The sequence below is a fragment of the Mustela erminea genome, chromosome 5 (genome assembly GCF_009829155.1).
Source record: "Mustela erminea isolate mMusErm1 chromosome 5, mMusErm1.Pri, whole genome shotgun sequence".
Taxonomy (NCBI): Eukaryota; Metazoa; Chordata; class Mammalia; order Carnivora; family Mustelidae; genus Mustela; species Mustela erminea.
In genome coordinates, this window is record NC_045618.1 from 107,257,721 (window position 1) to 107,284,775 (window position 27,055).

Sequence of the window (27,055 nt, forward strand, 5' to 3'; positions counted from 1 at the left end):
GGTACAGAGCCAGTTTCTGATGAAGGTGGATCTCACAGTTTCTCTAGACAGTCTCATAGGATCAGCAGGATTTTTTTTGGGGGGGGGGGAGCTGATTTAGAAGTAAATATAATGCACACGGTATTTATGGATCTGATCTGACCCAAAGGAGGAAAGCATTACACAGTGCATAGAGAGGCAGATTAGGAGTGTGCTTATGTATTTGGGGTAAATAATATTTCACGGTTGTCAACAGATTTGAAAACTAGGAGAAGCTGAAGTGGAGAGTCACCATTCTGTGGCCAGGGAGGGCACCCCATAACTATGGCATGCTGATTCATTTACGGATCATGGATAGAAACATACTCTTCGTAAATTTTCTGTTTCTGCAGATAAAGTTTATCCTCCTCGCTTAAGACAATCTTATATTGTCTGAGAAGAGTCTGAAATTTCTCCCGTAGATCCTTGTTCTGTAAACGATTTTTATGTAGTTGCTCAGCGATCTAGGAAAAAAAAAAAAAACAAAGCAATTGAAGTAGAGGACGTGCTTCACATTTCCTTGGAGGGGCATCAGTCATGCAGGCAACTCCACAGCACTAGGCAAATTACCTTGCACACAGTAAGTATGCCATAAATTTACTGAGTGATGTAATTCTATAACCAATATGCAATTACACACCTTGGGGCCTCTCCTATAAATTATGACAAAAATGTAGAAAGGTAGTAAACACGATGGAAAAACCATGGAATAATAATTCATATTGAAATAAGAACCAGGATTAATAAACTGAGATCATCTGGCAGGATCTGTACATCCTACACCTGGGAAAAGAAAATATAACATCAACACTAGCTCTGCCTCAAAACCTCTTGGATGAGAAACTATGGCTGCCTCTTGTTAAATACTTCTATTCAAGGACAAAAATAGTGCTCATTAGTGAACTTTGTACTTAACTTTGTACTTAAGATGTTTCTATTGAATTACTTCAAATGAGGTAAGAAAGTCAGGTTTAGTACGAGTCATGGGCTGAGTAGTTCAAAATAACCTTCTGGCTGAGGACTACTAAAATAGCTGCATGAAAAAAAATATATTAGAAGTGCTGGAGAACAAACAAGATAATGAGGAATTCTACAAGAAACTGAGAATCCAGAGTAGTCAATCTAGCACTGAAAACTCCTTTCACTCTGAGGACATTTACTGACATGGAAGAAGACACTTGGGGGAATTTCACTTTCTTACTTGACAAGAGGGACAAAAATCAACACGTACAGCTCCCCCAGGTGTTGAGTCTGAGAAACCTTCCACCACTTCAGTCTGGGATCCCAAAAAGCTTCACATCCTGGAGAAGGGGAAGTTGGAAGCTAGTAAGACATGGTCCAGCCTGATTTTGTTCACCAGGAAATGTCAAGTTGCATTAAAGTGGCTGGAGATGAGTCATGCCCCAGCCGTCTGTTGGGAATGAATGGAAGTCTGTTTCTGAGGAAGATAACGATCATCCTAAACTTCAGATTGTTTCTACATTTCTTTTATTTGAATACAATGTCTGGTGTACAGTTTTCCACCAGGAACAGAAGGAAGTAAGACAGCATGAACAAAGATTGGCAGAAACAACAGACTGCAGAAAACAAATCTACAAAAACATCCGCTACTGAATGGAATTAGACACTGCACTATATAAGTACTGTGCTTACTATAATCAAAGAAATATTAGAAATACTTGAAAGTTACAGCAAGGAATTAGACATGGTGAAGAATGACAAAGCAGATTTGAAAATTACCAATGAAAAAATGCAATAGCTAAAAATAAAAGCCAAAATAAGGCCATTCTGCCCAGAATACAGCAGGGGGAGACAAAAGGCAGAAAATACAGGAAAGGGTAAAATACAGAGAGAAAACGTATATTAGTACAAATAACTGTACACACACAATGTACATACCTACATATGATCAGAGTCTCAGAAGAAGTGGAAAAAGAATGAAATATGTGAACAGATAATGACTAAGAATTTTGCAGAACTTATAAAATACAGTAATTCATGACTTTAAGAAGCCCAATGAATCCCACACAGGAGAAATAAAAAAAGAATACGTGGACATCTCATAGTGAAACCAAACTATGTCAAAGGAAACAAAGAAGACCTCAGGTAAATGAGGCACACAGAGTTCATGGGTTAGAAGACTCGATATTGTAAAAATGTAACATTATGTCACATTACATTAATATTGGTTTAAAATATTAACAAACATGGGATGCTTGGGTGGCTCAGTTGGTTAAATGGCTGCCTTCAGCTCGGGTCATGATCCCAGCATCCTGGGATCGAGTCCCACATCGGGATCCTTGCTTGGCGGGGAGCCTGCTTCTCCCTCTGCCTCTGCCTGCCACTCTGTCTGCCTGTGCTCGCTCTCGCTTCTCTCTCTATGACAAATAAATAAAATCTTAAAAAAATATATTAACAAATATGACCCAACCTGATCCATAGATATAATGCAACTCCAGTCAAAATGTAAACAGGTTCTTTGGCAGACTGATAGAAATTCAAAGGGCCAAGAATAGATGCAATCTTGAAAAACAAAGTTGGATTTATACTAGTAACTATAAAGGCTTATGTTAAAGGTGCTAATTAAGAAAGTCTGGTTTTAATGTGAGGAGAGACAAGTCCAAAGGAACATAATAGAGAGTCTACAGATCTACATACATATTTATGATGTATTTGTGATCTACATATAATTTATGACAAATATGCCATTACAATATAGTAACAGGCAAAGACTGATTTTCATTAAATGATGCTAATTAACTGGACAACCTTATGGAAAAACATAAATCTTGACCATCCTCTCACAGTGTACACATGCACACACACAGACTCCAGATGCCTTGTAGTCAGTCCTAAATGTGAAAAGTCAAACAATAAAGCTTCTAGAAGATCATGAGAGAAGAATTTCTTCATGACATAGGACTTAAAAAACAAAAAGGAGTAGGTTGATAAACTGGACTTCATTATAACTAATAAATTACATCCATCAAAAGATAGATCTGTACATAAAGTCTGTACATTTACAGTATATATACTTTTCGGTATCTGTGTGAAATTTTATAATAAGAAAATTAAAATAAAGTTAGCATAGAATTTCAGGTCTTCACTGAGCTTGCTTATTACACCTCATGAGAATTAAGACTGTCTGCCACCAAGAGTCCAGTGGAAATAATGAATGGGTCAGAGCCCCGATTCCTTTGAAGCAGTCACTAACTTGTACTCATGGAGTTTGGCTGAAGGCTATGGATTAAGGGGAAACCCCTCTGCATTTGCCCCTACGAGCAAATAAGCCATGCCGGTGCAGGGATCCCAGGTTTCCAGACAGCTGGGGGGCTACAAACTATGGAGCTACTATCTGAAACCTGCCTTGTGGCTCCTCCAATAGGAAATAAATAGAAAGGAAAAAGAAATCCTTTGCCCAGAGAATGAAAGACAATTTTAAAAACCAACCAACCAACCAACCAACCAACCTTGTCTAGTTTCTGTCTTTCAGCATCTTCACAACTAAAAGAATCAGAGTAGGTCTAACCTGGAGAAAAGCCATCCCTAATGCTACTAACTCATAACCAAAAGTGGAAAGAATTTAATTAGCTCAAATCATTCTGGACGAGATCCGCCTACAATGTTTTATGTTCTATTTGTCATGTAGTAACATATTATGAGATATTACTTAATTAGCCAAGACCCTTTTGTTGGACTTTAACTGTATCTTCCCCCTAATTTTTCAACTATCACAATGAATGCTCTACTAAGAACCTTGTGGATAAAATTTGGTTTACATCCATGATTATGTACTTAGGATATTTCTTTTAACCTAAGATTTAAAGTGTCCAGAGATTTCTCTCAGGGCCTAATCTGACTCAAACACTTCATGACATTATTAAGTGTAGTATAGGTTGCTAGACTTTATAAGTACCACACAACAGTAAGGAGGTTCCTTTTTTTTTTTTTTTAAATAATTCACATGAAAATATCCATTGGTCTGGATATTTCTAATGTAAAATAACCACAACCACATGACAAGTTACCAAATGATTCATTTTCACACAGATAGCATTTGCTCTTTCATATATTTAAAATACTTTGGGATAAAGTAGTTTTGGGAGGGGATAGAAATATTTAAATCAATTACTGTCAATGACCATGACTATTATTAATTCATGAAAAATCTACTTTGAGAAAATTACACATTTTTCAAATATGTTTAAAATATTAAACAAAAATGAATTACAACCTAAAGTCCTAATTTCCATCTTCCTACCTGGAACATTCATGGAACATTCTCCAGAACTCAATCACAAGAGGAAAGTTGGAAAGAACTCAAATACATGGAGACTAAATACATGGAGATTAAAGAGCATCCTTCTAAAGAATGAATGGGTCAACCAGGAAATTAAAGAAGAATTGAAAAAAATCCATGGAAACAATTGATAATGAAAACACAGTGGTTCAAAATCTGTAGGACAGAGCAAAGGCAGTCCTGAGAGGAAAATATATAAGTGGTACAAGCCTTTCTCAAGAAACAAGAAAGGTCTCAAATACACAACCTAACTCTACACCTAAAGGAGCTGGAGAAAGAACAACAAAAAAAGCCTAAACCCAGCAGGAGAAGAGAAATAATAAAGATCAGAGCAGAAATCAATGAAATAGAAACCAAAAAAACAAATAGAACAAATCAATGAAACTAGGAGCTGGTTTTTTGAAAGAACCAATTAATAAGATTGGTTAATTAATAAGATTGATAAACCCCTGGCCAAACTTATCAAAAAGAAAAGAGAAAGGACCCAAATAAATAAAATCATGAATGAAAGAGGAGAGATCACAACCAACACCAAAGAAATGCAAACAATTATAAGAACATTAAGAACTATACGCCAGAAAATTTGACAATCTGGAAGAAATGGATGCATTCCTAGAGACATATAAACTACCACAACTGAACCAGGAAGAAATAGAAAACCTGAACAGACCCATAACCAGTAAGGAGATTGAAGCAGTCATCAAAAATCTCCCAAGAAACAAGAGCCCAGGGCCAGACAGCTTCCCAGGGGAATTCTACCAAACAATTAAAGAAGAATTAATTCCTATTCTCCTGAAACTGTTCCAAAAAATAGAAATGGAAGGAAAACTTCCAAACTAATTTTATGAGGCCAGCATCACCTTGATCCCAAAACCAGACAAGGATCCCATCAAAAAAGAGAATTATAGACCAATATCTTTGATGAACACAGATGTGAAAATTCTCACCAAAATACTAGCCAATAGGATCCAACAGTACATTAAAAGGATTATTCACCACGACCAAGTGGGATTTATTCCAGGGCTGCAAGGTTGGTTCAACATCCACAAATCAATGTGATACAATACATCAATAAAAGAACAAGAACCATATTATACTCTCAATAGATGCTAGAAAAGCATTTGACAAAGTATAGCATCCCTTCCTGATCAAAACTCTTCACAGTGTAGGGATAGAGGGTACATACCTCAATATCATTAAAAAAAAAAAAAAGAATTACAACCTAAAAGTCCTAATTTCCATCTTCCTACCTGTTTTATCTTCTGCAAGTATTCCTCTTTTTCAATACCAGATGAACCTTCCAGTGTTTCTTTTGTATTCACAAAAAATTGTCTATGATCAAAAGAAGCCAGACAGATTCATATTAGGGCATGTTTTCCAGCAAAGCCACAATTATTTATGATACCAGAAACTTACAGCCCCCATCTTCCTATACAACACATTTATTGATATGTTCATTAAAATAAGCAAAAAATTTTACTTTTGATGAAGTAATATGTTCTGTCTTTATTAAGAAACAATTATCAGACACTTGTACTCTGCAGGTGTTATAAGTATTATAGTTCAAAGTTGTTACCCTCATGGAAATTACACTCTAGTGAAGTACTGAGAATATAAGCAACTTATCAAAGCAATAATAATAATAAATTTCAGATAGTGTTAAGTGCTTTAAAGAATACAAAGTAGAGTGAAGGACAGAGAAATCCTGAGAATCAGAATGCTTTCAGACAGGTGGTAAGGGAGGGCCTCTTGAGGTGACTTGTGAAGGACCTGAATGATGAGAAGGGACCAGATAGGTGAAATCTGAAGAGAGTTTTCCACATAGAAGGTACAGCCAGAGATAATACTCTGAGGCAGGAACAAGTTTTGCGTATTTGACGAGGAGAGGATTATGAGAAGGCTAGAGAGGTAGACAGAGACTAGATCATGTAGGGGCTTGAGGACAAAGTACAAGTTCAGAGAAAACCGGGGGAGGATTTTTTTTTTTTAAGCAGAGGAGAGACTTGAACTGATTTCCATCTTGTAAAGATGACTATGGCTACTTTAGTGGAGAAAGACAATAGTACAGGAAGACAGACAATGCAGAAGGCTATAACAATGGTCCACAAGGGAGAATCGTAGCTCAGACTAACATTGTAGTGGTGGAGGCAGTAAGAAACAATTGGATTCAGGATATATTCTGAAGATAAAGGCAACAACACACCTTGGGATTTGGCTGGCATCTGAGTTGGGTTAGGTTAGCTGGTTAGTTGGGTTAGGGTTAGGTAGTGAGGAAAACCGGAATGGTGGATGATTCCTAGGTTTTCCCTGGAGTAACTAGGTAAATGGATGGAAGGCTGAAGGAAGAGCTGTTTCAGTGAGGTGGGAAATTAAGAGTTCTGTTTAGGACATGTTATGTTTGTGATATCTAACAAATATCCTCCTACTGGAGAGGTCAATAAGCTGTAGAGTCTATGCATTTGCTCCTCAGTGCTGGATATATAAATTTGGGAGTTACTGGGATACAGAGGGTATATAAAGCCATAAGACTGGATGTATGGAGGGTGAGAATAGAGAAGGGCCAAGAACTCCAAAATTCAGAGCCAGAAAGAAGAATTAGAACTGATAAAGGATCCTGAGAAGGAGCAGTGTAGTGAGTGACATAAAGGACTATAATGTTTGGGAGGCCACAAGAAGGAAATATTTCAAGAAGGTGGAAGTGTGGGGGGTGTGGGTGGCTCAGTCAGTTAAGCCTCTGCCTTCGGCTCAGGTTATGGTCCTGGGGTCCTGGGATCGAGCCCCAAATTGGGCTCCCTGCTTAGCAGGAAATCTGCTTCTCCCTCTCCCGCTGTACTCTCTTGCTGTCTCTCAAGTAAATAAATAACATCTTAAAAAAAAAAAAGAAGAAGAAGAAGAAGAAGAAGAAGAAGGTAGAAGTTTGTCAAATTCCATTAAGAATTCAAGAACTTTAAGGAAGAGTCTAGATCATTACAGTTTGGCAGGATAGAATTCACTGGCAATCACGACATCTGAAATAATTCCAACACTTTTAAGAGAGTATCTCTATTTTTCACAGCCTCTTGCACTGCAATTGTACTGCAAAAGCAAGTATGTACTCTGGGTCACAGATGACGTGTCACTTATAGACAAGATTCAGCTTCCAATCCCCCACTTCCTAAGTGCTGAAAACCAGCTGAATGGCAAAGAAAGACCATACCCATTTAGAAAGGTAGGCACTGGATTTGCCTTTATGCTGCCAACACATCATGTTGGACATCAATAATAATGAACAACGTTTAGACTATCGATGCCTCCTGTGGACTTGTGGTTAACTTGGGTTACTCTTAACTGTCCCCATACAGACGGCTGAGTGACTTTTGTTTTTCCTTCAATATTTGGACCTCAAAATATGTAACAAGCTTGCAAATTAAAGATTTCATGGAGGAAAAATTAAAGCTTGTAGATTAATAAGAAGACAAATTTGTGCAAATTATTTTAGTTTCTTGTATAATTTGCTCTTAAAAGAATATTATAGACTATTACAAAGCAATACTGTTTTGACTCTTCGAATCTACCAAGCAAGATTTATGTGCCTTTTCCCACCTCCATAGACAGAGAAAATGAACTAAAGGAGAAAAACAAAATGAATGCAAGAATTTTCTTTTAATTTGCTTGGTAGTAAAGAGGGAAAAGTATAGTTTTATTAATAACCTAAAACTTCAGTCACCAAATTAATCAAGTGTACTTTTCTTTAGGGAGATTCCATATGAATGAAAACTCTTGGAATTGAAAAAAAATATATGATGTGCCATTAAAAATAGATCAGTGAGGGGCAGCTGGGTGGCTCAGTCAGTTGAGTGTCTGCCTTTGGCTCAGGACATGACCAGGTCATGAGTCCTGGGATCAAGCCACATCAGGCACCCTGCTCAGCAGGAAGTCTGCTTCTCCTTCTCCCGCTGCTGCTCCCCTGCCTATGCTCTCTCTCTCAAATAAATAAAATCTTAAAAAACATGGATCAACGAATCCTCATTTCTTTCTTAAATGTATTTAAAACAAATTAGCTAACATGAAGACTGCTTATAAATAAAACTTCATCAGTGTAACAAGGTTTTTAATCATAACTCTTAGAAATAAGAGCTAGTCTGTATCTTCCTCCATGATTATTTGCTAGTTTTTCTTTAAAATACGTATGAACTAAAACGATTGAATCACTTTCAGAGAAAGAGATTTTTTTATTCTGAGTTTTAATTGTAGTATTACTTGAGCTTTTATACTTATTAATCTGGTACTGAGTATAAGGATTATTGCTTATTTTATGGCTAGATGTTGGTAAAACAGCATTTTTTGTGCCATTGCTGTTTTAGAAGATATAATTTTAATTACAATACATGTGATCTTAGTGGGAATAAGCCATACTATAATCAGATTCCACATGGGATCCATGTACTTGCCTTCTGGGGAATCTACCCAAGTCCAAAATCTGTCTTTTAAACCATCAGGAGAACCCAGGGGTAGGCCTGGAAGGCACATTTATACTATAAGACCCCACCTTCCTCATCAGAGCTGGGCCAAACACCTTCTGAGGAGAAATCTGAGCATTCTCCTGGGAGAAGTCTGCAGGTCCATCTCCAAAGACAGGAAGACCTGTGACAGGTAAACTCAGAGGGTTTCGAATGGCCATGCTGAGCTGTAGGCTCACCAATGACAGGACACTGCATGTAGGTAAAGACAGAATAAAACACGGAAGCAGGAACTATGCACATTGGGGTGAACAGATTTCCTCAAGTTCATGGTCCCAGTAGCATGGGTCAAAGTTTTTGCCCTGAAACTTCCTTGTATTTTCTCAGTAAGCTCTGTGAGTCCCCCCTAACTAAGAACAACTGTCATATCCAGGGTAGGTGAGTCTTACAGGAGGTCCCGCCAATGCCTTCCCCTGGGAGCATATTTGTTTGTAGGGAGTCAGGAACTGAAGTAAGAATAGTTCATTCCACAGAGTCCCTGCCTTTTCCCTAATGACTGCCTCATCCCCCAACTTTTTTTTTCCTCTTGTTCATCTGAAAGACTGGTTAATTTCCAAATGAAGAGGTGGTTTTACAAAGCTATCACAAAATTCAGTAAATTAAGAGAATATAGTTTTCATCTAATAAAAAAGAATTTTTTTTTAAAAATGAAAGAAATGCTTTGCTAAAAAATAAAGTATCAAACTTACATTTTATCCTCCAGTATCTTACAGGATTTCTTCATTTCTTCGACCTCATGTTCCCAATGTCTTATTGATTCTTGTAGTCGTGCTATCTCTAAATTGTGATCACTAAGAACCTATTGAAAATTCAATAAAATGATGGCACTCAATTTTTACCAAATGATTCATGACAGTGTTTGATTCACTAAATACTCATGTAACACCCATTCAACTTTTACATTGGGGGTATCCTTTAGCTAAAATAAAAAACAATTATTAAAATAGTTTCTTCATAAAACAAACCTGGGCAGAAATAATCCTGAAATCATCAGGAAAAAAACCAACATTTTGGAGAGAGCCCAACCAATACAGCAGTGAGAATGTGAAAATTATAAAAACAACTTTCAAAATAATGAATTCATTTTGACTACCTTTAAAAAAAATCCAAACAAATCTCCATTTTCATAATCATCGTCAAAATATTCTATGATATTAGAATGAGCATTACAAAAAAAGTAAAAACAAATTACTTTGAGAAATATGCTTATACTGAAGAGAATTTTTCCTAATATTTAATCAGTATTTCAGAAATGCTACAGTTGGGTACTGTGATAAAATGTCAGCATGATTTAAAAGGATGAAGTATGAACAGAGAAAATTCATAATGAAACATTTTTACAATGCAGTTTTGGAATAAAGAAAAGGGAAGGCAGGGGCACATGCGTAGCTCAGTCAGTTAAGCATCTAACTCTTAATTTCAGCTCAAGCATTGATCTCAGGGTGAGGAGTTCAAGCCCTGTGTTGGGCTCCAAGGCCAGTGTGGAGCCTACTCAAAAAAAAAAAAAAAAAAAAAATGGAAAATGAAAAAGGGGAGGCAAACATCTATAGAGCCTTGGTCTGCATTTCAGCTGTAGAGGAGAATGGAGGGGAGAGAGAGCTGATCAGACAAGTTCCCCTACTCCCCAGTGTGCAGTGTCCACAGGCCGATTGGGTAATGCCATCTAACCCTGACCATCAGTGTGGACTCAGAAACACCTGCGGGGGAGCATAGAGGGGCTCCCATTCTTACCAGGTGAGACAGGTGGCCGAAAGCTCCCCACCAGCTGTTTCTTCCTCTAACGTATCCACATGCCTCCACTACTGGGTCATAACTAGTTACAGAGTCGACAAGGGTCTGTCATCCTATAACCGCTCTCAACATGAGCACAATGTTTAAAGGATTAGGGGCTGTATGCTGAGGACCCGTGAAGTCCCACATCGGGCCCACCTTGCCCTCTGTCCTCCCTGCCCTGGACCTGGGAGCCATCTTGAGAATCACACACGATTGGCCTTTTCTGGCAACATCACCTCAGCGTGACTGAGCTACAGAGTTGTTGAAACCACGGGCAGCCCATGAAGGTTAACCTGAGATTCCTTGCTGTCTCAATCCAGAGCCAAAATGGGTTTTCTGATCTCAGTGGGTAACAACCCGAACACCCACCGTGACCAAATATAAAACACTCGGCTAACAGCCTTATTGGCAGGACCTCATTTGAGCTCCAGCCCTTTGAAGTAGGCAATGTTATTACCCCATTTTACATGTGAGGAAACGTCAGGTTGGTAAAATTACAGATTTAAACCCCAGGTCTCTGTGATAGTCAAGTTTGTGTTTGAAATGCTGTTCTCCATTGGTAAGGTCGGTCGGGGTGGGCAGGTTAGCTTGGGGGAGGTGGAGAGGACACTGCAGCTGAGTTTATCCTTGTCACCTTCCAGCCTTACAGAATGGTCCTAAAGATCTTTGGAGTGCAGGTTAAGGAATAGATACTGTGTCTTCCCAAGCTGGGTGGGTGGAGTTCCTTAAGATTTATGAGGCCCAAACCAGAGACAGGAGCTTGGGCCTGCAGATGAAGTCTATGTGGTGTAACCCCTGCGTTCTTTGAGCCGAGCCTCGCTCATGCTTCTCTATCTACTAGTAAAAAACAAATAAAAATATTTTCAAAGGCAGATATTGGGGAGAAATTTTTATTCTATTTATGTTCTATAAATTGGATATCATAATAGACACACTGTAACTAAGACAATCAGAACCACCCTATAAAAAGTATAATGGAATTAACTGAGTATTCTGATAAGAAGTATGGTGTTTCTGGTAAGAAATGTGATGGCTGTGGCCCCATATAGTTTTACCAGTAGCTCTCAGTACAGACAGAATACGCCAAAGACTCATTAATTCAACTCATTGTGATAGAGGATTGGTAGGCGGTTCTGTTTTAATTAACACAGAAGGGATAATATCACTTACTTCCCCCATTAAATCACCTTCATAAGCTTCCATTTTCTTTAAAATAAGTATGACGGCCATGAAATATTTAGGAGTGCTGGCTTTCAATGAATACTATCAATTTGAAAAAATAGAAGAGCAAAACACCGAAGAATGTTCTAATTCAGACAAATAGTCTCCTTTTCATATCAATGCTTCTGTGGCCAATGTATATGAAGAGACTAAACTGTTTTATTATCGTGCATGCAGAAGTGAGGAATTTGCCTGTGGTTATTCATTTGGGGATGTACAATAAAGCAATTTCACAGAGATGTGACATATGGTTCTGTATGTATTTGGTCAGTTCTGAGTGCATTTTAAAAAATTCATTTTTAGGACGCCTGGGTGGCTCAGTCAGTTAAGTGTCTGCCCTCAGCACAGGTCATGATCCCAGGGTCCTGGGATTGAGTCCCACATCAGGCTTCCTGCTCAGTGGGGAGTCTACTTCTGTCTCTGTCTTTGTCCCTCACCCCCACTTGTCCTCTCTCTCTCCTCTCTCTCAAATAAATAAATAAAATCTTTTTAAAAATTCATTTTTAAAATATTTTGGTCCGTCAAATGCAATTTGAACCTAAGGCATTCCAAACTTCCTTCCTCGGACCATATTCCCGAAGAAGAAAGCACAGTTGCATTACAACACTTTAAAGAAAATGTCATAAAATGTTAACATGTCAAAAACATCCTCTTGGAATGGCGTGAAGATGAGTTAAAATTAACTCCCTTAAAAAAAGTACCTGCTATTGGTTATATTTAACACAGTGTATATCTAGGTGCCCTGGACAGGCTTGAAAAAAACATAGCTTATTATTTCTTACCACTGTGCTGGTCGTAACTCTTTCTTTCATTTTTGACTCTTGAAGTTTTAATGTATCCAATTCTTTCCTCTTTTTATAAGTCTCCACTCTCTTAAATTCACAGGATTTTCTGCATCTCTCAATCTGTGGTGATAAAAATGATAAACCATTCAAAACACTTGAGAACAAAGTTTAGGGAATGTTTTCATTTTGTTGATCTAATTCAGACTCAGTCTAAGTATACCATTGTTCATCCGTCAACAACAACAGAAACACACCCCCTCTCCCCCAAAAGGGTTTGCTTGTTTGGCAACATCACAGGAAAAATAGTGAACTATAAGGAATAAACCATAATTATAAATGTTGAAACAGTAAATTCATAAGAGCAATAAAACAATGATCTTTAACAGCAAATTCTAAAAGCAAACTGCCATGGTAGCAATCTACTAGTAAAACATCATAGCAATGGCCACCAGATTTACAGTGTGCTAATAAGATCAGGAAAATCAAAGAAAAAAAATGATGAATGATCTGGAAATCTAAATCCCCCCCACCTTTTTTTTAATGGGAAAGAAAAGCAGACTAAAAACAGAGTAAAAATCACTGAAGACTGGGCAGCTCACAGTCTTGGACAACTTCTTACCGTTCTACCAAGATCGAACATATTGTGATTACTTGTCAGACCCAAATCAAACACATCATGCATTTGTCTGGTAAAATGATCAAGAACAACGTAACTAAATGAGTAATAAAGCCTGAGAAAGCATATTCAGCTTTGTACCCAAGAATTATGAAAGCATACATTTGGGTGGCTTGCTGTCAAAGCTGTTGCACCCAAAGTGTCTTAAGAATGAACATGATCATGGCCAATTAGCTCAGCACCAGGGCACTGTTGCGTAGGAATGGAATCTGGGGATTAACACATTTTGTTGAAAATCAGAATTCTGTGTTCATTCTTCAGCCAAAGACTTCTCCCAAGGTCTTGCGGTCATAGACATCGTATTGGCAAATTATTTTGTATTAGGGGAGAGCTTACAAATTTGAAGACTCAGATAGCTGTAATAGATTTTTCCTTTCTCATAGGAAGTAAAGGAAATTAACAGGCTGTTACCCCAGCCTATCACGTGCCTTCAGGGAACATTGGTGGGCGCTACCCGGGTTGTGAGCCCTAGCCAATTCTCCTGCATGATGGTCATGCCCATCTCAGAGAGGACTGCAGCAGGGACCCAGCTGCAGTTCTTGTCATGAGCTAGACTGCCACACATGGGGAAGAAGGAAGTCGGCTGGGAACACCTCCCATGCAGTCAGCCCTGCCTCTCCTGGGGTAACAGAAGCACAGCAAAGAGGAACCATCACAAGCCACTCTGACGGTGAATTTTGATTAACATAGCCTAGCAGACACCAAGATGTGGTAGTCATTCCCATCCACTTTCCCCAAATTGCTAGTCTCAAAATAGTCTTTTATGTTGCAGCCCTTGGCTCCGCCTATGCCTTCTGCAGGTTGCTCTGTTCCAGTGCATTTAGTTGGAGCTGAAGGCTTGGCAGGGCAGAACTCCCTGGTCTTGTCCATAGAGACATGGTCTCAGAATAGTCAGAGGCAACGAGATACCAAAAACACAAGGTCCTTGTCACTGTAAGGCTGCCTATGAGCAAAGGGCCACCCCAATATTACAAATCTTATCACTCATATTCTTTCCCATGACCTGAGATGCTAAGACATGACCAGTGTGTACTCTAAGAGGCTCCAGGGTGCTTGTGTCTCTGACCTATTCCCATCCCACTGGTCATAGGAAGTACTGCATGGAATGCTTGTTAGCCTTGAGAATTTCCTGCCTGAGATTCTATACAATTCTGTTTTTTTTTTTTTTAAATGAATCATGCCACTTACCTCTTCATTCAATTTTTGTTTTCTTTTCAAAAATTCCTCCTTCTCTTTTTCCAATTGTTCCTCTATTTGTTTGAGATGTTGTTTTTGCAATTCAATTTCTTTTCTCTTCAAGTGTATTTGGGTGTAGGTCTCATTGATGTAAACAGTCGTAGAGGCTTTTTCTTCCATCGTGTGGTTGAGCGTCATCACTAGCTCTTCATGCTTCTTCGCCAGCAACACTTGCTCTTTACTAGGAGAAAAGGGTGGCTCATGGAATGTAAAGTTTGGTTTTTAGGAAAGGAATTTAAAGTCTGTTTGTGGAGATGAACACCATAAAGAGGGAAACTGTAAGAATACTTACTTCAGAGGTTTCTGTGATCTCTTAAACTCGGTTGAGAAGGAAACACAAGACGAATGTCACTCTTGCAACTGTTCATTGCTACAAAAGTTTTATGTGGTCCTGCCTTACCCCACCCAGCCCATTCTTGATAGTAACTATGGGATGTATTGGTCTAAAGTATGCAAGGATTCAAAAACAGTTTCAAGCAGTTGAGTGGAATGTGACCAAACAAATGGACTGATAGGTTGCATTGCTCCAACTACCTTATCCTGAAACATGCAATCAATCCATCCCTGCCAGTGCTCTAGCCCTCCTCTGGTGGACAGGAGTCAAGGGAGGAGTGTGTAGAATCTGTCTTCACTGTTCAGAAGATGCTTGAAACCTAACCTGAACTCTCTTATCCTCTCCCAGCTGCAGCCAAATCTGAGTTCAAGATAAGACATTAACTTCACCTCTCTGTTGCTAGCCACATCCATCTAAGGAAGACCTTACGATGGCGAGAAACATCTACCCAGGGCTAACAATGCAAGATGGGAAGGACAGACAACTGGCACCATTTCTAGATTTTTCCTTTTTTAAAAACTTCTACAACATTAAGACCTTTTTTCCTTTCTCTAAAGACTTCAGTTGTTCAGGGGGATTGTGTGTGAAGCCTCAGGAAAATGGAAACAGGTTGTTGGTTAAGTTTATTTTCTAGAAGTCAGCTGTACCACAGAAATGCAGTTAAAAGCCCAGGCTAGAGAGGCTGGGTAATGGGTGCCTTGTGGGTCTAGTAGAGGAAACCTTCTAAGAATGAGTCAACCTAAGGATTGAGCAGCCTCAGTGCAACTAAGCAAAACTAGTTAAAAAAAAAAACCCACAAAACAAAAAAACCTGACTAGGTGTATTGAGATGGGTTGAGAAGAGAGAACTCAGACATTGAACACAGGACCTAAGGAAAACCTATGCAAAGAACTTGCCTTTTCGGGGAGACTGTCCAGGAGAGGACCACCTGTCAGAGAGTGTTTGCATCTTGGCGGAAAGTTTTCTTTGAAAAATGGATGCAGTGACATTGTAGCTGGGTGACAGTAGCTCATCAAACAACCCACCTTATGCCTGGCATTCACCTTTCCATAAAGATTTCTCTAGAACAGGGACTCTCCAAGTGTGGTCAGGACAAGCGGCGTTAGTATCACCTGGCCACTCATCAGAAATGCACATTCTTACTCCCACATCCTACACCTACTCAATTGGAAATTTGGGGTGCCAGGGAAAGTTCTAGTAGTTTGGGTTTTAAGAAGCACTCCAAGTGATTCTGACGTATCCTCAAGTTTGAGAACCGCTGGTCTGTACAGGGGTGCTGGTGCTGGCCAGTCTGGATATTATCTTCCTTTTATCAGTTTAGGAATCGAAAGCTAGTTCACCCAGCTGTCTCTGACAATTGTGGCTAGTGAATCCACATTGTGAATCCCTATGAGGGGTTAGAGTTCTCAAGCTTAGGTGATCAAGAACTTTCTTTTTTAAGGAGCATCCCCCAGAACGGGGGTTCTGAGGCCCTAACTGGGGAAAGGCATCCCTGGGCCTCAAGGTCTCCACCTAATACCTGACCCGTTGATAGCACGGGCACCCAGCAACCTCTTGATCACTTCAGCTTCCCAAGAAGATTTCTTTCTTTCATGGGGGCTCTTTCAACATTTCTTCCTCTGACAAACTGACATTCTGATATCTATGTGTTAGCCTTACAGATTTGCACACAATGCAAGTCCTTCTTCAGGTTTTGTTGGTTTTCCTTTCAGAATATGTCTCTTCCTCTGTGAGCTGCATAAATTCAAGCTTGCAATCCTCATTTTACAGATGGAGGAAAGGAGGCGCATGGGGTAAAGTCCTGGTGACACAGCTCAGGAATAAAGGAAAGAAACTAACAGGTCTCAGAATCTGAGCTACAAGCGGTTATATATCATCTCGTTCAATTACGGATCAAGTCTGTAATTAATTCTCTGCTGGGAACCAAACCCATCCTCAGATCTCCAGCAGTTTATGGCTAAATATCTTTAAGAAACTAAACTAGCTACAATGTGTCTGGTTTGATACTGTATTTACTATACCCAGCCAGATCTCTTGCTTTAGTGGCAGAGGTTTGTAAACTTAACTTTAGTAAAGTGGAAACCAAAACTACTGTGTGCCTCTCCCTTTGGAGGGGGCATGTGATTCACACACAGTAGGAGCTGCTGAGAAGCTGGTTGGCCTCTGAAACTTTACAGGTCTTCGGACTGCAGGGGTTGAAGAGTTTATGCTCTCCTCCCAGCTCTGTGTGGCCATCACACCCCCCTCATCAGCCAGAGTCATCTGCTCTAGGTGATATCTACCTCCTACTTGGCCCGCACCAGCTCAGACCAGAGGACAGGCCCCTTAAGACAATGTTCAGACTCCAGCCACAGATCCCAACTCCCGCCAGTACTGAATTAAAAAAACAAAGCAAAACAAAACAAAAAAAAAACATACCCTAAAGCATCATTAATTCTTTTCAGATCAAGTATTCTCATCTTCAGAGACTGTATGTCATCACCCATCCTGTTAATGTCCGTCTTTATTTGATTTATCTCAAAAAGATTTAATCTGCGTGCGTCTCTGACACATTCTTAAAAGGAAGCAGAAAATTATTTGAGAAATGGCACACTTGATACTGAATTTCCAAATCATGAAAAAAGACAGGTCTTTCTTTGAAATACTCTTTTAACTATGTCCTTGCAGCAGGGACCTCTTACCCCTTTGGACCGCTTCAATCTCACTGATCAGTTCTTTCTCCTACTCCCGCTACTGCTGTGGGGACCGGGTTTTGATGGGCTCTCAATGACGTCACATTGGTGTGGCCTAGCAGCATGTCATTCCTGCTTATTCTTCGCACTTCTCACCTGCTGTCCAGGACCTCCTTGTCCCCTCTGCCACGGGACTTCTTTAAACACGCACACCGGTATACGTGTAACCCAAAGTGTGGGAGGTGGGCAAACAGTGGACCCATGAGGGACAGGAGAAGACGGAACAGTGTGTCTTGGAGCGTGTTCCCGTGCTTAGGGACTTGCTTTCAGCGTCATTCAGTACCCGGTTACACCCCATATCCGCTCTCCCTCCTCCTGCTTTGGTCTCCTTATACTGCTCGCCTCCCCCTTGGGTTGTGCTCCCAAATAACAGTGCAAAAGCCCCCCGCTCTGTTTTCTGGGGAACTCGGCGTGTTAAAGAACTAACTATTCCTCAACAAATAACACATCAGTGTAATCACGTAAGCCTGCAGAGGTCTACCTCAGTGCGCAATAGATGGAGTAATGTATTTTTTCACACCAATGTTTAGAAGGTACTGACTACCCATTTCTACACCAAAAATTCTCTAGACGAGCTGGTAGTGCCACCTGACAGAGCTAAGTGATTTCTCCAAGGCTACTTGTTAAGTTCACTTGTAGCTGTACTTCCCAAACTTTGATGCCTCAAATATGCATAAATATCACCTGGGGATATTATTGAAATACAGATCCTTTTCAAGAATTTATTTATCTATTTTAGAGAGAGAATACAAGAGTGTGCATGAGAGAGGGGAGGAGCGGAGGGGTAGAGAGCAGCAGACTCCACATGGAGCCCGACATGGGGCTCGAACCCATGACCCCAAGATCATGACCTGAGCTGAAACCAAGAGTTAGATGCTTAACTGACTGAGCCACCCCGGTGCCCCTAATACAAAATACAAATTCTGATATAGTAGTTCTGATATAGTAGAATCTAGAGATTCTGCATTTTATAAAAAGCCTTTAGGTGCTGCTAATGCTTCTGACCCAAGAATCACACTTTGAGTAGCAGAGTTTTTTAATGCAAGACCAGTTTAATTTATGTGGTTAGGTATTCAGTAGGTATCAAGAACCGCTTTAGCTAGTATGCTAGTATGTGCTTTTCCTTCTAAATATTTTTCCTGATGATAAAACTAAGACAAAGAGTTTTAATTCTGCCTTCAGCACAGATTCTTCTAAGTCTTTTTTTTTCCCCTGTATATAGAGTTTATGTATTTTCCCTGGCACACCACACTAACACCATGCATCTTGTTTTATAACTGACTATCATTCCATGTCTAATTGGGAGATAGAAATCTTATAAATTGAACAGGAAAATTTTAATATAGAGAATTAGTAAGCCTAAGAGACGACTAGAGTAATGAGGGATTGGACAGTAAGAGAGAGAAGAGAACTCTAAGGGATTCAGGGCTGAGAAGAGTTTGAGGAAACAGCCCCTCCAGCCCTGAGATCCAGGCCTCATTGGAGAGGGCTGTGGCTCACAGGATGGCAAATAAATTCACGAGATGCTGAGCTAGCAGAACTTATGGAAATCTGCCTTCTGGGGGAATCAAGGGGTCCTGTCCACAGGGAGTTGCCACACTTCAGATCTCACTGCAAGGCCATCTGAAGAGTGCTAGGAAAGCTGCTCACAGTGGTGCCTCACTGGTAGCAATCCACCATGAAGCTGCCCCAGGGGGCCTGGAGGAAGTTGCAGGTTAAGGTGTGGGGGGAGGTGGGAAGTCCTGGAGGAAGCTGCCCTGGGGTGGGGAATGGCGGAACCTGCCTTGGTGGGGGTGGGGTGGTGGTGGTGGAGGAGAGCTGCCAGGCTTTATGGGAGCCTGACAAGCAGCAGCTGTGTGCACCGCAAGCACAGGCCAAGCTGAGCACTCTGGGGCCAGAAGGAGACCCCCTTTTCCCTCCAGTACCCTTCCAGTGCCCTCTCTTGACAAAGCTCGACATGGTGCTGGCTGGTAAAGGGGGTAAAGACAGGCCCAGCTCTCCTAACAGTAAAGGAAGGTAGATTTGGAGCTGCAAGGCAATAAATGGACAAGTGAAACATTGACTTAAAAAGTGATTTGTTGTTGTTGCTTTTGTTTGTTTTTAATTTAGACCCCTGGGTGGGGGAGGGGGCGGTTAAACGGCAGTAAGCTTTGGAGCTGTGTGGACACTTGGTAGTTGTTCTCCATTGAGCAAGGGAGGCAACCCTTTCTATTCTTCACCGTGACTGTTCCCTGAACGTGGGATGCACCTGAGGAGACAAGGGACCAAGGGCAGTGTCAAGCTTTTGTAGGCTTTCCTGTAGAGGACCTGAGCTGTGAGCCTCAGCCAACACTCCGGACAGCAGGGGAAATGAAATTGAACTTTTACCCTACACCAAATACCAAATGTAATCAGAAACAAATCAAAAACCTAAATGCAAGAGCTAAAAATATAAAACTCTTAGAAGAAAACATAGGAGGAAATCTTAAAGACACTGGATTTAGCAATGATTTCTTGGATAGGACACCAAAAGGACAGGCAATAAAAGAAAATATAGATAAAATGGACTACATCAATTTAAATTTAAAACTTAAAGACTTCATAAATTTAAAACTTTTGGGAGCGCAGGGGTGGCTCAATGGATTGAGTGTCTGCCTTCAGCTCAGGTCATGTTCTCCGGGTCCTGGGATTGAGCCTCACTTTGGGCTCTCTGTTCAGCAGGGAGGTCTGTTTCTCCCTCTCCCTCTTAAATGAATAAAAAACATCTTTTTAAAAATTTAAAACTTTTGTACATTGATAGTCAATATCAGGTGAAAAGGCACACCATGGAATGGGTCAAAATATTTGCAAATCATCTGATACAGGATTAACATTAGAGTCCATGAGGAAGAATCCCCACAACTCAATAACAACCAAACAACCTATTTAAAAGATGAACAAAGGACCTGAATAGGTATTTCTCCAAAGAAGATAAGCCGATTTCGAAATAAGCACATGAAAAAATGCTTAATATCACTAGTCATTAGGGAAATGCAAATCAAAACCATGATACCAATTCATACCCATTGGAATGGCTGTATCTAAAAAAACAAAAGGAACAGAAAAGAACAAAGGTTGACAAGAATGTGAAGAAACTGGGATCCCTGGGCATTGCAGTGGGAATGTAAATTACTGCAGCCACCAGGGAAAGCAGTATGGCAGTTTCTCAACACTTAAAGTAAAAGTACAATATGACCATATGATCCAGCAATTTCCTTCTGTATATATGCCCAAAAGGATGGGAAGCTGGGGCTCAAACATATATTTGCATCACCATGTTTATAACAGCTTTGTTCACAATAGTTGAAAGGTGAAAACAACCCAGGGGTCTGTCAGTGGATGAAGAGATACACCAAAAACCATATACACATACAATGGAATATTGTTCAGCCTTAAAATGAAGGAAAATTCCGACACATGCTATAACATGGATGAATCTTGAAGACCTGCCAAGTGGAATTAGCCAGTCACAAAAGGATAAGTATCATATGACACCTCACTTATATGAGGCAACTATAGTTCTGAAATTTATAAAGAGAAAGTAGAATAATGGTTTAGGTGAGTCAAGCTGCCTAATTTAATTGAATAAATACCAATTTGGAATGGACTGATCTATATATCGTTAGTCTATCTAGATACTAAATTACATAAATTCAAGTTTTATATATATCATTTCCACTTAAAATGTAAGGGGAAATTAATATGGATCTCTGTGTTGTGCATGCACGCTTTCTAGCTATATTTTGACATGACCTAACTATTAAATGTGTCTTCCTACAAGTAGTAGGCTCTCTTTTCTTGTAAGATAAACTAAATTTCTATGGTTGATAACCTTAAAAGTACCTTCCAATTCTCGGCCAATGCTAGTAGGAAGAGTTTCCAGTAGAAAGTATAGTCTGCTGAGTTCCATGCTTTCAATTTCCAGGAGATCGATTGTGGCTTTTCTCATTTCTTCCTGAAAATTTGAATTATATATTTAAAAAGTTAAGGCAGTAAACTAATAAAATTGATTTCCTAAGCAATGCCCTATTATAAATATTTTTAGAGATCAAGCTTTGATTTCTGTTCAACACCTTCTGCTCGTATTTTTTTTGGAATAGGAAGTGTGAAAAATCACTCTTCTATAATCAGTTGTTAAAATAAGACATCTTTTAATCTCTGCTGATTTCCTCTCAGAAATTATCTTTTCTTCTGTTTCTTGTATGCAATTTCAACTTAAAAGGAGAGACTCCAAAAACAACGGTAATGCTGAGGAAAAAAGCTGATTAATTAAAAGATGGAAAATGCCTATAAAAATGTTTAGGTATAAAAAGAACAATATTTTTTTATACATACCCATGAATCCAAACAAATAGTCTGGTGGGGATTTTTATGCTTTGTTTTTTTGGTGAGGCTTATTTTAAAAAAGGAAATCCATCCAAAAAATCTGTTAGTGGAAAAAAAATAGGTACATGGGGCACCTGGGTGGCTCAGGGGGTTAAAGCCTCTGCCTTCAGCTCGGGTCATGATCCTAGGGTCCTGGGATGGAGCCCCCGCAGCAGGCTCTCTGCTCAGTGGGGAGCCTTCTTTCCCGCTCCCCAACCCCCTGCCCCCTGCCTGCCTCTCTACCTACTTGTAATCTCTGCCTATCAGATAAATAAATAAATAAATCTTAAAAAAAAAAAAAAGGTAAATCTTCTCTTAAATAATTGGTTGTGATGGCTATAGTTCTTTTTTGACCTGCGAAAATGCCATTATATTTTATGAGTCATAAAAAGCAGATTACTTCATTGTATACATAACATGATCACTTTTCTATTAAAAAGATTTCAATACAGGCATTGCCTATTTCCTGGAAGTAGAAAAGACATTCATTAAAGAGTTAATTATGATTATTTTAGGGTGCTGAGAGTATGGTGGTTTTTACTTTCCACCTTTTACTTGTCTATTTAAAAAACTTTTTCCCCCAGGGTAAATATGCTGTGCTTTCAGAATAGTGAAAATTAATTGCTTTATAAGATGGAGGGATTTATCGCTAAGAGATTTCACCCCTCATATATTACATGGAGACATACTAGATACTTCAGTAAGCCACACTAAATATCTTGACCCCTTCAAACCCAGGAGGAAAATAAAACTCAAAGAACAAAGCAGAGGCAGGTTTCCACGGGGCCACAGTGGCATCACACACAGCAGCTCCCAGGCTTTACCTGGACCATAGAGCGTAACGCTGTAGTCTACATACTCATGTACATATAATCACAGGAAAAATATCAAGGAGATGAACTTTTCTCAGCAGCCTTTAGACTCAAACTCCTTTAGAGGCACGTGTCTACATTTTTAGATACTTGATATGCAGTTGATTCTTCAATATTTTTAAATCAGATGAAGAGACGTCACCCTCCTGATCCCGCTGGGGAAGCATTGTAACTATCACCCAGGACCATATAGACACACCTGATGCTTCAAAAGGAAATTCTTTAACTATTTCTTTGATGGGGCCCAGTGAGCATAACAAAGAGTTGGTTTGTTTTCACTGACCAGTACTGTACCTCAGTGGAACAGGTACCAAGTCATCTCTCAGCAGTTATGTAAGAAATTGCTTATGGAGAACTGAGTGAATAGGGACCATACATGGCTTCTATATTGGGGTCAAGCATTTGCCCATGTGGCCCGCCCCTTCATGGAGCAACGCCATCACCAGTATTGCTCTCCTCAGCAGGTTGCAATGCAAACACCTCCCCCCCCCCCATCCACAGCACAGGTCCTTAACTCGGGGTTCTTCATGGAAAATCAGGCAGCACTCCCCAGCTGATCAACACCTGTGCAAATGCTTGTGATAAACATTTTCTTCACTTGGGATATTTTCCCTATTCAGCTACTCAAGTATCTTGAATAGACTTGGTGCTAAATTAAAAGTTGATGAAGAAATAAGTGAAAGATTGAAAAAAAATAGTTCTTATAGGTAATACCATACCAATTTCTTAACGGCGATAGCAATGTCCTTAAGAAAGGTCCTAGCTTCTTCGTTGCATTTAAAATAGTCACTTTGCAATGATTGTTCTAAAAAAAGAAAAAAGATTAGAAAATGAAGATCTCTTATTTTTTGGTCCAGCCTGCACAAATGCCCGCACAGCTAAAAATGATACCTGAATTCCTATAGTACTTATATGAATCTCTTCTGAACGTATTTCCTAATTGATAGTATTCTCACTTAGGTATGCATTTATTGCTTCTTGAGGACAAACTCCTCTTGATATTCCATCTTTGCCTCTCTCATGAGAGAAAGAAGGAATTTATATAGAACAGGACAAAAAATTCAATGCATTTTTATGAAAGGAATAAATATAACAGGCCTATAATGTAGGTTTGAGAATGTTTTCATAGTACATACACTTGTACATATATAAATATTTTGCAAAAAATCCACTCATTTAATTAACGGTTTCAAAGTCCCTTATGTCATTTTTACTTCTGTGCCAATATTTAAATCCTGGGATGAGAGTAAAGATTTGTAAAACTGGTAGGCGTGAGGTAGACAGACATACGAAAGGTGTCTCTCTTCCTTCACACACTCTAGGTAGGAAGCACATAAGAAGAGAGGTTTATGAAATGTTAGTAATGGTAATGAAGACCAGATATGTACCAAATGGAAAGGAGGAAGGGGAAAAATGAATATAAGGCAGAGAACAGAGGGAGCTATACTTACCTTGGCTCTGGTGCCAGGAAGTTACCCAGACTTTGTCCAATGACTTCCAGGCCTGCATCTTTATGTGTGGGATAAGTTTGATGAGATTAATGCTTTACATTCATTATCTAAGTTGATTACTATAATCTTATGATGACTTCCATTTCACAGTGGAGAAATCTGACTTTTGAGAGTGTATCATATGTTCAAGGTCACAGAGCCCATCACTGAGAGTCTAGATGCAAACTCAAGTTTGACTCCAAAGCCCTTAGCCTTAATGGCCATACTCTCCCCTCAGAAGAGTAAAGGAAAAAAAAATTTTTTTTAAAGATTTTATTTATTTATTTGACAAAGAAAGAGCGATCTCAAGTAGGCAAAGAGGCAGGCAGAGAGAGAGGAAGAAGCAGGCTCCCCGCCAAGCAGAGAGCCTGATGTGGAGCTCGATCCCAGGACCCTGAGATCATGACCTGAGCCACCCAGGCACCCCTAAAAAACAATTTCTGGCCTCAGTTCCAGGAAACTCAGATCCTCTTAATGAACTAAGCTCTCAAACCAGGAGAAAGTCAGTTACTGAGTTTGCAAGCAAGCAGGTGTTAGAAGAGACAGGTCTCGTCTGTTTTCGCCTTCCCCTACTTCTAATGGAATGAATGAGCACAAGTTGTTCCCACTTGCAAACTGGCTGGAAAGCTGCATATCCTCTAATTCCCACCAGAGGCTTAATGAAGTTTCTTCCTACAAAAAACTTTCTGAGAGTTCAGAAATTATTAGCAGTAAAATATTTGCACAGAAGTACTGGGATGAAATGCACCTGCTGATCAAGTACGAAGAAGAGTTCAAGACCCTAGCTCTTATTGTTGGGCCGAAATGGTTTATGAGCTCAACAAGAAATGCCCTTTCTTGGACCCTGTCTTACCTTAAACTTAGGTGCCTTGATTACAGGTTCGGCTTTCTAACCAAAGAAGCATTTTAACCTGTCCCCAGGCAGAGTTACTATGTTTGCATCTCCCAAACATCCTTGTTTAATTTTCCTTGTCTAATACAACAGGAGCTTCTTAAACACTCCCTTTCTTGTTTGCCTATTAAACTCTCCACTTTATCATGACAAACTTTTGGAGGAAGTTAACTTACCAAGAAAAGAAGGGAGAAGCGGAAATTAAGAGGTATAATCTAAATGCAGGTGGGCATTCCAGTCGCAGGCAAACGGCAGTGGCCGCCACGACCAGGCTTTGCCTGGAGTTTGCCACCAGTTGTTAGAGTGAACTGGGCCAAGTCGCTCCCGTGGCGTTAGAACAAGAGAGCTGAGCCCTGGGTCCCACCGCGCTGCCTCTCTCTCCCCTCGCCAAGGAGTCTGAGAGGGCTCTGCCTTAGCCTGGGACACCCCGAGTTCCCGCGGGGAGGTCCCCGCTGAGGACACCACCCCCCCACCCCCCCAGGTGCCGGCTAGGGGCCACCTCCGAGGTGCCCGCTGGCTTCTCACCCACGACAAAGAGCTGCTCCAGCGCCGCGGTCGCGACCGAGGAGCCCAGGGTGGAGGGGAAGGTGCATAACTCCAGGGAGGGGCCGGTGGAGACGGCCGCCGCCCGCAGCGTCTTCTCGCTGAACCCCAGCTCTGGGGACCAGGAGCTCAGGGCCATCTTGCTGCTTTGCGCCGAGCCTCTCGGGCCTGAAGCCAGGACGGCCGGTTGCCACGGGCGACAGGGACGCCGAGGCCCTGCGCGACTCCCGGGGTGGGGGCCTCCCAGGTTCTTTTAACTTCAGCGGCGGTAATTAACCGATGCCGGAGGGCGGGCCGCTCTCCAGCCGCCCTTTCCTCCCTGAGTTTGCAGATCTTGGTTCGGGTCCTGGACGTTTGTCTGGAGCCCTGGAATCATAATAAGGATCACTTGGGAACGCATCTCTGTGCCAGATCCTCCAGGAGGAGCTGTGATTTCACAGCGGCTTTGTGAGGCCGGTTCTGCCAGCTCCGCTTTCCCAGACTGGGAAACTGGGAGGGATGACTAAGTGATCGGCCCACGGTCCCAGGGCATAATTTTGGATTTAAAGTGGAGTCCGTATCGATCTTTCCACTCTGCTGCCAAACCCATCTCAGTACTCTTCTAGAACTTTCCTTGTATCTAGTCTATCATTTGCACGTTTTACCTGGAATCAGTGGTTTTCCTCCTTCTTAACAAACCGTGAGCTCTTGGAGGCAGGGATATTCTTTATTTTTCTCTGCATCTCCAAAATTCGGCCCAGTGCCAGGCTCAGACTGAGGCCAACGATCAGTCCCTCTTTCCTCTAGCCGGCAAGAAATCAGCAAAGATGACTTAACCCTGTTCTTTTAAGTTTGCAGATGGCAAAGCTAAAATCAGATCGTGACAGCGACACCAGCTATCATTTCTTGAATGCTTACTACACTGCAGGCACCTTTTTAGTCCTTTACAACAACCCTTTTAACTTTTACAAAATCTTCTGAGGTAGTTACATTTTCTGCTTTCCCTGGAGGACCCTGAGCCTCTGCCCCGAATCACTCCGCTGGACTGCCTGGGAGAAGACCTAGCACGTCGGTAACAAAACTAGTTCTAGAATCCGGGAAGAGCCATATCCCGGACGGGGACACTCTCCTGGGTCCCCGCTTTTGCGAGACTGGGTCTATGGCGTTCAGATCTCTCCCTGCTTTTCTGGGCGCTCCCGGGTGTGGCAGAGGCAGGAAGCCTGGAAAAGAGATGTCGCAAATAACTCTTGCCAGATGGTTTCCTAAGTTCCGCCAACCCGGGACACGGGCGGGACATGAGACGGCCAAGAAGCCATTTCTGT

The 27,055-nt window shown here is 40.7% G+C and overlaps 1 protein-coding gene across 4 annotated transcripts in view; it reads right to left on the reverse strand.

Moving 5' to 3' along the window:
- The window catches only part of CCDC175 (coiled-coil domain containing 175), a 67,504-nt gene extending 40,942 nt beyond the window's left edge, over positions 1-26,562 (reverse strand). For 2 of the 4 annotated variants that reach the window (XM_032344361.1, XM_032344358.1), the window contains exons 1-9: positions 25,737-26,196; positions 23,549-23,634; positions 21,436-21,547; positions 17,261-17,396; positions 14,461-14,689; positions 12,594-12,716; positions 9,507-9,616; positions 5,569-5,650; positions 346-482 (exon numbers count right to left, since the gene is read on the reverse strand). In XM_032344361.1, the coding sequence (XP_032200252.1) occupies positions 346-482; positions 5,569-5,650; positions 9,507-9,616; positions 12,594-12,716; positions 14,461-14,689; positions 17,261-17,396; positions 21,436-21,547; positions 23,549-23,634; positions 25,737-25,893 (1,172 nt within the window). In that variant the 5' untranslated portion in view covers positions 25,894-26,196. Of the gene's footprint in view, positions 1-345; positions 483-5,568; positions 5,651-9,506; positions 9,617-12,593; positions 12,717-14,460; positions 14,690-17,260; positions 17,397-21,435; positions 21,548-23,548; positions 23,635-25,736; positions 26,197-26,398 lie in introns of those variants that run through there. The other 2 variants (XM_032344359.1, XM_032344360.1) reach the window with 2 other exon arrangements.
- Between the last annotated feature and the right edge of the window lie 493 nt (positions 26,563-27,055).